Raw genomic sequence first — 13,214 nt, 5'->3', positions numbered from 1 at the left:
GTGACTTCACTGTGCATCTGCTGAGCATCTACTGTGACTTCACTGTGCATCTGCTGAGTATCTACTGTGACTTCACTGTGCACCTGCTGAGTATCTACTGTGACTTCACTGTGCATCTACTGAGTATCTACTGTGACTTCACTGTGCATCTACTGAGCATCTACTGTGACTTCACTGTGCATCTACTGAGTATCTACTGCAACTTCACTGAGCATCTGCTGAGCATCTACTGCGACTTCACTGTGCATCTGCTGAGTATCTACTGTGACTTCACTGTGCATCTGCTGAGCATCTACTGAGACTTCACTGTGCATCTGCTGAGCATCTACTGTGACTTCACTGTGCATCTACTGAGTATCTACTGCAACTTCACTGAGCATCTGCTGAGCATCTACTGCGACTTCACTGTGCATCTGCTGAGTATCTACTGTGACTTCACTGTGCATCTGCTGAGCATCTACTGAGACTTCACTGTGCATCTGCTGAGCATCTACTGTGACTTCACTGTGCATCTGGCATCTACTGCGACTTCACTGTGCACCTGCTGAATATCTACTGTGACTTCACTGAGCATCTACTGAGCATCTACTGTGACTTCACTGTGCATCTACTGAGTATCTACTGTGACTTCACTGTGCATCTGCTGAGCATCTACTGTGACTTCACTGTGCATCTGCTGAGTATCTACTGAGACTTCACTGTGCATCTACTGAGTACTGTGACTTCACTGTGCATCTACTGAGTATCTACTGCAACTTCACTGTGCATCTGCTGAGTATCTACTGTGACTTCACTGAGCATCTACTGAGCATCTACTGCGACTTCACTGTGCATCTGCTGAGCATCTACTGTGACTTCACTGTGCATCTACTGAGCATCTACTGTGACTTCACTGTGCACCTGCTGAGTATCTACTGCGACTTCACTGTGCATCTGCTGAGTATCTGCTGTGATTTCACTGTGCATCTGCTGAGCATCTACTGTGACTTCACTGTGCATCTGCTGAGCATCTACTGCGACTTCACTGTGCATCTGCTGAGTATCTACTGCGACTTCACTGAGCATCTGCTGAGCATCTACTGTAACTTTACTTTGCACCTACCTTGCATCTACCGTGCCCCCACTGGGCAATTGCTGAGCATCTCCAGTGACTTTGCTGTGCATTGGTTCTACATCTCCAGTGACTTAACTGCGCATCTGCTGTGCCTTCACCGCATCTACTGTGCACGCTCTGTGCATCTGCTGTGCATCTACTGTATCTACAGGGCATCTTTGGTGCAGTCACTGTTCCTCTGCCGGGCAGTTACTGTGTGGGCTCTGTGACTGTACAGAGCATCTTTCCTGCGAGGTGTCTACGGTGCTCTTCTGGGACTTTGCTGCAGCTCTGCGCTGCTAATGGCGGCCATGGGGGGCCTGAGAAGCCAATACAAAAAGGTCAAACTAGCAGTCGAGGCTGCCAGACAGTCCTGGGGGGAGACAAGATCTCCTCGGACGAGGGCCCTCTGAGTGCTGAGGAACATGCCGGGCGAGACTCCTCTGCTCCTACTCCCTTGGTCTCTCAAGTTTCTGCACATGCTGCGAGGACTCTCAGCCAATTTACAAGAACCTCGGGGGGGTCTCCTCGGCTTCTGCTCCCTCTCCGCCTCTATTCCCCAGCTCTCCTGGCTTGGCGGGGTGCTGCTCCCCCCATCACCCTGCATGCACTGCTGACTTGGTGGACCAGAAGTTTATGCAACTGTTAGCGGCATTGACATCCTGCCAAACAATGGCAAACTTATATATGCAGTGCCTGGCTAGGATTAGAGGAGGATCCATTAGGACGTGCACGCTGGTTCTATAAAACTCAGCCAGTGCTCACGGGCGGCCCCTAGTGGCAATTGCAGCAAAAGACACACCAGAGCCCAGAGCAGGAACCCCAGAAAATACAGCAGACACATGGCACAGAGAATGTCGCCTGACACTGGCAAGAACCGGGACACATGGTATACTGGTGGTTGCCAACCGGCAGCTTTACAGTGAATGTGTCGCTGCCACTATGACATTACTTAGGCTGTTTTGGCATTTGCTTTAGTCCCAGAAGACTGGGCCTGACAGAGAAGGGGCGCTCCTCTGGGGATCTGGAGTATATGTCTTAGCTCCTCAGGGGAGCACTGGTTTCAACTGTGTCTGTGTTCTTGGCTCTCCCCACTACTTGTATACTACAAGCTGCATTAGGACTGTGGCTTACAAGTGTCCTGGAGTAGCAAGTGATGTCTGCCAGGTACAGCCACCGCCCGGTGACATCTGGCAGAGGATATAGTCACTCTGCATGGAAAATGGAGTCAAGAGTTGGAGCTGGAAACATGAGGAGCTTAAGAGGTTTGTCCAAAAGAGCAGCGATGTGGACCAGATGGAAAAGATATGAAAAGTGATCAACTCTGATCGGAGAAGACACCTCCTGGATGTCACTGTAAACACTTAGTCTTGTATACTGATATTATTGGTAATATTGATCTCAGTATACAGGATTTGGTCAGTAACATTATGATGGTAATATGTATAGTGATAATATTCCTCCTTGTATACTGATATTATTGGTAATATTGGTCTCAGTATACAGGATTTGGTCAGTAACATTATGATGGTAATATGTATAGTGATAATATTCCTCTTTGTATACCAGTATTATTGGTAATATTGGTCTAAGTATACAGGATTTGGTCAGTTACAGTATGATTGTAATATGTATAGTGATAATATTCATCCTTGTACACTGGTATTATTGGTAATATTGGTCTCAGTATACAGGATTTGGTCAGTAACATTATGATGGTAATATGTATAGTGATAATATTCCTCTGTATACCGGTATTATTGGTAATATTGGTCTAAGTATACAGGATTTGGTCAGTTACAGTATGATTGTAATATGTATAGTGATAATATTCATCCTTGTACACTGGTATTATTGGTAATATTGGTCTCAGTATACAGGATTTGGTCAGTAACATTATGATGGTAATATGTATAGTGATAATATTCCAAACACAATTGTTGCAGCTGGTGACTGAGCCGAATCTGTGACTCTGCATTTAGCGATTACTTCTCACCTGCCCGGTTACCTGTAGGAATATCCTCCATATTCTGCTCATCACCGCTCACATCTGTCTCTTCTTTTACTATTATGTTTATATCATTAATATAGTTCAGATCTTCTCCCTGATTCATAAGATGTAAAAAAAAAAATTGTATAAACTATCAGACAGTAGTAGTCACTTTGAATGTTTTATACAAGAAGACAAAGTAATTAATTATCATGACCAAAAATGACAGGAGTTGTTATCTGAGCCCCATAGCTGCAGGTCTCCAAGAAGTGGAACATTGAATTAAGATGATGGATCAATAACCTCAGGACCCTCATACACATGTATATCCGGCTAGACAGGCTTCAGGTTGTGTCAGTGGAGGAGATCAGCTCCTGCCAGACACCTCTGGGGTTTGGGATTTAACCCCTTAAGGACCAAGGACGTACAGGTACGTCCTTGGTCCTGCTCCCGTGATATAACGCGGGGTTACACGGTAACCCCGCATCATATCACGGCGGGCCCGGCGTCATGGTGAAGCTGGGACCTGCCGCTAATAGCGTGCAGCGCCGATAGCGGCGCCGCGCGCTATTAATCCTTTAGCCGCGCGCTCAGAGCTGAGCCGCGAGGCTAAAAGTGAAAGTAAAAGCTGCCGGTTAACTCAGTGGGCTGTTCGGGATAGCCGCGGTGAAATCGCGGCATCCCGAACAGCTTACAGGACAGCGGGAGGGCCTATGGGATAACAATGGTCAGTATAAGAGATCAGTGTGTGCAGTGTTATAGGTCCCTATGGGAGCTATAACACTGCAAAAAAAAAGTGGGAAAAAAAAGTGAATGAATATCATTTAACTCCTCCCCTATTAAAAGTTTGAATCACCCCCCATTTCCCATTAAAAAAAAAAAAACACAGTGTAAATAAAAATAAAAATATATGGTATCACCGCGTGCGGAAATGTCCGAATTATAAAAATATATATCGTTAATTAAACCGCTCGGTCAATGGCGTGCGCGCAAAAAAATTCCAAAGTCCAAAATAGTGCATTTTTGGTCACTTTTTATATCATTTAATAAGGCCTATCAATGCAAAAATGGTACCGTTAAAAACTTCAGATCACGGTGCAAAAAATGAGCCATATACCGCCCCATACACGGAAATATAAAAAAGTTATAGGGGTCAGAAGATGACATTTTTAAACGTATAAATTTTCCTGCATGTAGTTATGATTTTTTCCAGAAGTGCGACAAAATCAAACCTATATAAGTAGGGGATCATTTTAATTGTATGGACCTACAGAATAAAGAGAAGGTGTCATTTTTACCGAAAAATTTACTACGTAGAAACGGCAGCCACCAAAATTTACAAAACAGCGTTTTTTTTTTCAATTTTGTCGCACAATGATTTTTTTTTCCGTTTCACCATAGATTTTTGGGGTAAAATGACTGACGCCATTACAAAGTAGAATTGGTGGCGCAAAAAATAAGCCATCATATGGATTTTTAGGTGCAAAATTGAAAGGGTTATGATTTTTTAAAGGCAAGGAGCAAAAAACTAAAATGCAAAAACGGAAAAAAAACCAGGTCCTTAAGGGGTTAAACGATAACAAAGATGTGGTCTCAAATGGCTGGAGGTGCTCAACCCCAAATGCAGTTGTGCATTTATACTGGGGGAGCAGATCCTGCCCTTGTAGTCTGTTGCTAGGGGCGATCCCCAGCATAATATGTATACAATGGAGGATGCCTGCAGCGGACTACAAGTGCCACAATAGAATCCTACACCAGATATACGGTGTGGATGTGTAACAATTAGAATAATACAATACAGGAATATAGATGCACTACTGTGGTAGATGTATACAATGACATTGCACAACTGCATTTGGGGTTGAGCACCTCCTGCCATTTGAGACCACGTCTTTGTTATTGTTTAAATCTTAAACTTGGAGGTGTATAAACTCCATATGTTAATGCACCTTGATCACTATTAAGGCAGCATTAAGGTTCACCTGTGAGGCCGGCAGCACATATCAGCCAACTTAGGTGGGGCTTGTAGCCTGTCTCTCCCTCCTCCCATTGTATGTGTGCTCAGTCACACTGGAGGTAACTGGGAGGAGGCTGTTAGTCGGACCTAATGCTGCTGTAATTGCCCACTGGCCCCTGGTTTTTGCTTATCACGAATAGGTAGGATTAGCGTTAGGTCCCGTGCCACTTGAGAAACCTTGGCGTTGGTGTGCGGGCTCTGGTGTGTCCTTCATCTAAGGATACACTGGCGAATGTCTCAATTTTAACATCAGTGTTGAGGGATTAGCCAATGTCATTGTTTACATCTACCACAGTAGTGCACCCATATTCCTGTATTGACCTCTGGGGTTTGTATCAGGGAAATAAATGATCTTATAGGTATAATTCCAACCTGTTGGTTCCTTATTCCAAGCAACAGTCTCCATAGCCAGAAAACTGTGAGAAGATCCAGACAACATGTAATGTCTATGGTCGGCTTTATCCTGCCATCTCCACCTTTCTCATTCCATAAGTATAAAGCATATAATACTGTAGGATACAACAAGACTGAACACAAGAGCTTCACAGCCCTTCTACAGATCATAGGGAATATCTCCATCTACCTGATCCTGATCCTGTGGAAGAAGATGACGGGGACACCTCTCTGCTGCTGTTCTCTTACTGGATCTGACTGTAGGGAACACATACAGAGACTGAATTCATTCTTTACACACAAATAATGAGAGGACGTGTGTATATAGTCATGTCTATTACCTGGTGATGTGAGGGGCTGCTGATCCTCCATCATCACCTGATCCTTGTACTGATCCTTGTGTCCTTCTACATACTCCCACTCCTCCATGGAGAAATAGACCGCCACGTCCTGACACCTTATAGGAACCTGACACACAATGATACAGTCATCACCCCGACCCCTCCAGTGGTGTTACTGTATAATGTCCCAGCATTCCCAGCAGTGTCACCTCTCCAGTCATCACCAGACCCCTCCATTACTGTATAATGTCCCAGCAGTGTCACCTCTCCAGTCATCACCAGACCCCTCCATTACTGTATAATGTCCCAGCATTCCCAGCAGTGTCACCTCTCCAGTCATCACCAGACCCCTCCATTACTGTATAATGTCCCAGCAGTGTCACCTCTCCAGTCATCACCAGACCCCTCCATTACTGTATAATGTCCCAGCATTCCCAGCAGTGTCACCTCTCCAGTCATCACCAGACCCCTCCATTACTGTATAATGTCCCAGCATTCCCAGCAGTGTCACCTCTCCAGTCATCACCAGACCCCTCCATTACTGTATAATGTCCCAGCAGTGTCACCTCTCCAGTCATCACCAGACCCCTCCATTACTGTATAATGTCCCAGCAGTGTCACCTCTCCAGTCATCACCAGACCCCTCCATTACTGTATAATGTCCCAGCAGTGTCACCTCTCCAGACATCACCAGACCCCTCCATTACTGTATAATGTCCCAGCAGTGTCACCTCTCCAGTCATCACCAGACCCCTCCATTACTGTATAATGTCCCAGCATTCCCAGCAGTGTCACCTCTCCAGTCATCACCAGACTCCTCCATTACTGTATAATGTCCCAGCATTCCCAGCAGTGTCACCTCTCCAGTCATCACCAGACCCCTCCATTACTGTATAATGTCCCAGCAGTGTCACCTCTCCAGTCATCACCAGACCCCTCCATTACTGTATAATGTGCCAGCATTCCCAGCAGTGTCACCTCTCCAGCCATCACCAGACCCCTCCATTACTGTATAATGTCCCAGCATTCCCAGCAGTGTCACCTCTCCAGTCATCACCAGACCCCTCCATTACTGTATAATGTCCCAGCAGGGTCACCTCTCCAGTCACCACCAGACCCCTCCATTACTGTATAATGTCCCAGCAGGGTCACCTCTCCAGTCATTACCAGACCCCTCCATTACTGTATAATGTCCCAGCAGTGTCACCTCTCCAGTCATCACCAGACCCCTCCATTACTGTATAATATCCCAGCAGTGTCACCTCTCCAGTCATCACCAGACCCCTCCATTACTGTATAATGTCCCAGCAGTGTCACCTCTCCAGTCATCACCAGACCCCTCCATTATTGTATAATGTCCCAGCAGTGTCACCTCTCCAGTCATCACCAGACCCCTCCATTACTGTATAATGTCCCAGCAGTGTCACCTCTCCAGTCATCACCAGACCCCTCCATTACTGTATAATGTCCCAGCAGTGTCACCTCTCCAGTCATCACCAGACCCCTCCATTACTGTATAATGTCCCAGCATTCCCAGCAGTGTCACCTCTCCAGTCATCACCAGACCCCTCCATTACTGTATAATGTCCCAGCAGTGTCACCTCTCCAGTCATCACCAGACCCCTCCATTACTGTATAATGTCCCAGCAGTGTCACCTCTCCAGTCAGCACCAGACCCCTCCATTACTGTATAATGTCCCAGCATTCCCAGCAGTGTCACCTCTCCAGTCATCATCAGACCCCTCCATTACTGTATAATGTCCCAGCAGTGTCACCTCTCCAGTCATCACCAGACCCCTCCATTACTGTATAATGTCCCAGCATTCCCAGCAGTGTCACCTCTCCAGTCATCACCAGACCCTCCATTACTGTATAATGTCCCAGCATTCCCAGCAGTGTCACCTCTCCAGTCATCACCAGACCCCTCCATTACTGTATAATGTCCCAGCAGTGTCACCTCTCCAGTCATCACCAGACCCCTCCATTACTGTATAATGTCCCAGCAGTGTCACCTCTCCAGTCATCACCAGATCCCTCCATTACTGTATAATGTCCCAGCATTCCCACCTCTCCAGTCATCACCAGACCCCTCCATTACTGTATAATGTCCCAGCACTGTCACCTCTCCAGTCATCACCAGACCCTCCATTACTGTATAATGTCCCAGCAGTGTCACCTCTCCAGTCATCACCAGACCCCTCCATTACTGTATAATGTCCCAGCATTCCCAGCAGTGTCACCTCTCCAGTCATCACCAGACCCCTCCATAACTGTATAATGTCCCAGCAGTGTCACCTCTCCAGTCATCACCAGACCCCTCCATTACTGTATAATGTCCCAGCAGTGTCACCTCTCCAGTCATCACCAGACCCCTCCATTACTATATAATGTCCCAGCAGTGTCACCTCTCCAGTCATCACCAGACCCCTCCATTACTATATAATGTCCCAGCAGTGTCACCTCTCCAGTCATCTCCAGACCCCTCCATTACTGTATAATGTCCCAGCAGTGTCACCTCTCCAGTCATCACCAGACCCCTCCATTACTGTATAATGTCCCAGCAGTGTCACCTCTCCAGTCATCACCAGACCCCTCCATTACTGTATAATGTCCCAGCATTCCCACCTCTCCAGTCATCACCAGACCCCTCCATTACTGTATAATGTCCCAGCAGGGTCACCTCTCCAGTCATCACCAGACTCCTCCATTACTGTATAATGTCCCAGCAGTGTCACCTCTCCAGTCATCACCAGACCCCTCCATTACTGTATAATGTCCCAGCATTCCCAGCAGTGTCACCTCTCCAGTCATCACCAGACCCCTCCATTACTGTATAATGTCCCAGCAGTGTCACCTCTCCAGTCATCACCAGACCCCTCCATTACTGTATAATGTCCCAGCAGTGTCACCTCTCCAGTCATCACCAGACCCCTCCATTACTGTATAATGTCCCAGCATTCCTAGCAGTGTCACCTCTCCAGTCATCACCAGACCCCTCCATTACTGTATAATGTCCCAGCAGTGTCACCTCTCCAGTCATCACCAGACCCCTCCATTACTGTATAATGTCCCAGCGGTGTCACCTCTCCAGTCATCACCAGACCCCTCCATTACTGTATAATGTCCCAGCAGTGTCACCTCTCCAGTCATCACCAGATCCCTCCATTACTGTATAATGTCCCTGCAGTGTCACCTCTCCAGTCATCCCCAGACCCCTCCATTACTGTATAATGTCCCAGCATTCCCAGCAGTGTCACCTCTCCAGTCATCACCAGACTCCTCCATTACTGTATAATGTCCCAGCAGTGTCACCTCTCCAGTCATCACCAGACCCCTCCATTACTGTATAATGTCCCAGCATTCCCAGCAGTGTCACCTCTCCAGTCATCACCAGACCCCTCCATTACTGTATAATGTCCCAGCAGTGTCACCTCTCCAGTCATCACCAGACCCCTCCATTACTGTATAATGTCCCAGCAGTGTCACCTCTCCAGACATCACCAGACCCCTCCATTACTGTATAATGTCCCAGCAGTGTCACCTCTCCAGTCATCACCAGACCCCTCCATTACTGTATAATGTCCCAGCATTCCCAGCAGTGTCACCTCTCCAGTCATCACCAGACCCCTCCATTACTGTATAATGTCCCAGCATTCCCAGCAGTGTCACCTCTCCAGTCATCACCAGACTCCTCCATTACTGTATAATGTCCCAGCATTCCCAGCAGTGTCACCTCTCCAGTCATCACCAGACCCCTCCATTACTGTATAATGTCCCAGCAGTGTCACCTCTCCAGTCATCACCAGACCCCTCCATTACTGTATAATGTGCCAGCATTCCCAGCAGTGTCACCTCTCCAGCCATCACCAGACCCCTCCATTACTGTATAATGTCCCAGCATTCCCAGCAGTGTCACCTCTCCAGTCATCACCAGACCCCTCCATTACTGTATAATGTCCCAGCAGGGTCACCTCTCCAGTCACCACCAGACCCCTCCATTACTGTATAATGTCCCAGCAGTGTCACCTCTCCAGTCATTACCAGACCCCTCCATTACTGTATAATGTCCCAGCAGTGTCACCTCTCCAGTCATCACCAGACCCCTCCATTATTGTATAATGTCCCAGCAGTGTCACCTCTCCAGTCATCACCAGACCCCTCCATTACTGTATAATGTCCCAGCAGTGTCACCTCTCCAGTCATCACCAGACCCCTCCATTACTGTATAATGTCCCAGCAGTGTCACCTCTCCAGTCATCACCAGACCCCTCCATTACTGTATAATGTCCCAGCATTCCCAGCAGTGTCACCTCTCCAGTCATCACCAGACCCCTCCATTACTGTATAATGTCCCAGCAGTGTCACCTCTCCAGTCATCACCAGACCCCTCCATTACTGTATAATGTCCCAGCAGTGTCACCTCTCCAGTCAGCACCAGACCCCTCCATTACTGTATAATGTCCCAGCATTCCCAGCAGTGTCACCTCTCCAGTCATCATCAGACCCCTCCATTACTGTATAATGTCCCAGCAGTGTCACCTCTCCAGTCATCACCAGACCCCTCCATTACTGTATAATGTCCCAGCATTCCCAGCAGTGTCACCTCTCCAGTCATCACCAGACCCTCCATTACTGTATAATGTCCCAGCATTCCCAGCAGTGTCACCTCTCCAGTCATCACCAGACCCCTCCATTACTGTATAATGTCCCAGCAGTGTCACCTCTCCAGTCATCACCAGACCCCTCCATTACTGTATAATGTCCCAGCAGTGTCACCTCTCCAGTCATCACCAGACCCCTCCATTACTGTATAATGTCCCAGCATTCCCAGCAGTGTCACCTCTCCAGTCATCACCAGACCCCTCCATTACTGTATAATGTCCCAGCAGTGTCACCTCTCCAGTCATCACCAGACCCCTCCATTACTGTATAATGTCCCAGCAGTGTCACCTCTCCAGTCATCACCAGACCCCTCCATTACTATATAATGTCCCAGCATTCCCAGCAGTGTCACCTCTCCAGTCATCACCTCGACCCCTCCATTACTGTATAATGTCCCAGCAGTGTCACCTCTCCAGTCATCACCGGACCCCTCCATTACTGTATAATGTCCCAGCAGTGTCACCTCTCCAGTCATCACCAGACCCCTCCATTACTGTATAATGTCCCAGCAGGGTCACCTCTCCAGTCATCACCAGACCCCTCCATTACTGTATAATGTCCCAGCAGTGTCCCCTCTCCAGTCATCACCAGACCCCTCCATTACTGTATAATGTCCCAGCAGTGTCCCCTCTCCAGTCATCACCAGACCCCTCCATTACTGTATAATGTCCCAGCATTCCCAGCAGTGTCCCCTCTCCAGTTATCACCAGACCCCTCCATTACTGTATAATGTCCCAGCATTCCCAGCAGTGTCACCTCTCCAGTCATCACCAGACCCCTCCATTACTGTATAATGTCCCAGCAGTGTCACCTCTCCAGTCATCACCAGACCCCTCCATTACTGTATAATGTCCCAGCACTGTCACCTCTCCAGTCATCACCAGACCCTCCATTACTGTATAATGTCCCAGCAGTGTCACCTCTCCAGTCATCACCAGACCCCTCCATTACTGTATAATGTCCCAGCATTCCCAGCAGTGTCACCTCTCCAGTCATCACCAGACCCCTCCATAACTGTATAATGTCCCAGCATTCCCAGCAGTGTCACCTCTCCAGTCATCACCAGACCCCTCCATAACTGTATAATGTCCCAGCACTGTCACCTCTCCAGTCATCACCAGACCCTCCATTACTGTATAATGTCCCAGCAGTGTCACCTCTCCAGTCATCACCAGACCCCTCCATTACTGTATAATGTCCCAGCATTCCCAGCAGTGTCACCTCTCCAGTCATCACCAGACCCCTCCATAACTGTATAATGTCCCAGCAGTGTCACCTCTCCAGTCATCACCAGACCCCTCCATTACTGTATAATGTCCCAGCAGTGTCACCTCTCCAGTCATCACCAGACCCCTCCATTACTATATAATGTCCCAGCAGTGTCACCTCTCCAGTCATCTCCAGACCCCTCCATTACTGTATAATGTCCCAGCAGTGTCACCTCTCCAGTCATCACCAGACCCCTCCATTACTGTATAATGTCCCAGCATTCCCACCTCTCCAGTCATCACCAGACTCCTCCATTACTGTATAATGTCCCAGCAGTGTCACCTCTCTAATCATCACCAGACCCCTCCATTACTGTATAATGTCCCAGCAGTGTCACCTCTCCAGTCATCACCAGACCCCTCCATTACTGTATAATGTCCCAGCATTCCCAGCAGTGTCACCTCTCCAGTCATCACCAGACCCCTCCATTACTGTATAATGTCCCAGCAGTGTCACCTCTCCAGTCATCACCAGACCCCTCCATTACTGTATAATGTCCCAGCAGTGTCACCTCTCCAGTCATCACCAGACCCCTCCATTACTGTATAATGTCCCAGCATTCCTAGCAGTGTCACCTCTCCAGTCATCACCAGACCCCTCCATTACTGTATAATGTCCCAGCAGTGTCACCTCTCCAGTCATCACCAGACCCCTCCATTACTGTATAATGTCCCAGCAGTGTCACCTCTCCAGTCATCACCAGACCCCTCCATTACTGTATAATGTCCCAGCAGTGTCCCCTCTCCAGTCATCACCAGACCCCTCCATTACTGTATAATGTCCCAGCATTCCCAGCAGTGTCCCCTCTCCAGTTATCACCAGACCCCTCCATTACTGTATAATGTCCCAGCATTCCCAGCAGTGTCACCTCTCCAGTCATCACCAGACCCCTCCATTACTGTATAATGTCCCAGCAGTGTCACCTCTCCAGTCATCACCAGACCCCTCCATTACTGTATAATGTCCCAGCACTGTCACCTCTCCAGTCATCACCAGACCCTCCATTACTGTATAATGTCCCAGCAGTGTCACCTCTCCAGTCATCACCAGACCCCTCCATTACTGTATAATGTCCCAGCATTCCCAGCAGTGTCACCTCTCCAGTCATCACCAGACCCCTCCATAACTGTATAATGTCCCAGCATTCCCAGCAGTGTCACCTCTCCAGTCATCACCAGACCCCTCCATAACTGTATAATGTCCCAGCACTGTCACCTCTCCAGTCATCACCAGACCCTCCATTACTGTATAATGTCCCAGCAGTGTCACCTCTCCAGTCATCACCAGACCCCTCCATTACTGTATAATGTCCCAGCATTCCCAGCAGTGTCACCTCTCCAGTCATCACCAGACCCCTCCATAACTGTATAATGTCCCAGCAGTGTCACCTCTCCAGTCATCACCAGACCCCTCCATTACTGTATAATGTCCCAGCAGTGTCACCTCTCC

At 48.1% G+C, this 13,214-nt stretch overlaps 1 protein-coding gene across 1 annotated transcript in view; it reads right to left on the bottom strand.

Annotated features, from left to right (window-relative positions):
* Positions 1-13,214, bottom strand: part of LOC130308049 (zinc finger protein 420-like) — a 125,091-nt gene that overhangs the window by 104,521 nt on the left and 7,356 nt on the right. The window contains exons 4-5 of the mRNA XM_056552233.1: positions 5,835-5,961; positions 5,684-5,751 (exon numbers count right to left, since the gene is read on the bottom strand). Of these exons, the coding sequence (XP_056408208.1) occupies positions 5,684-5,751; positions 5,835-5,961 (195 nt within the window). The remainder of the gene's footprint in view (positions 1-5,683; positions 5,752-5,834; positions 5,962-13,214) is intronic.

The sequence above is a fragment of the Hyla sarda genome, chromosome 1 (assembly GCF_029499605.1).
Source record: "Hyla sarda isolate aHylSar1 chromosome 1, aHylSar1.hap1, whole genome shotgun sequence".
Lineage (NCBI taxonomy): Eukaryota > Metazoa > Chordata > Amphibia > Anura > Hylidae > Hyla > Hyla sarda.
The sequence above is the reverse complement of the archived record's forward strand: the minus strand, read 5'-3'. Positions and strand labels throughout refer to the sequence as shown.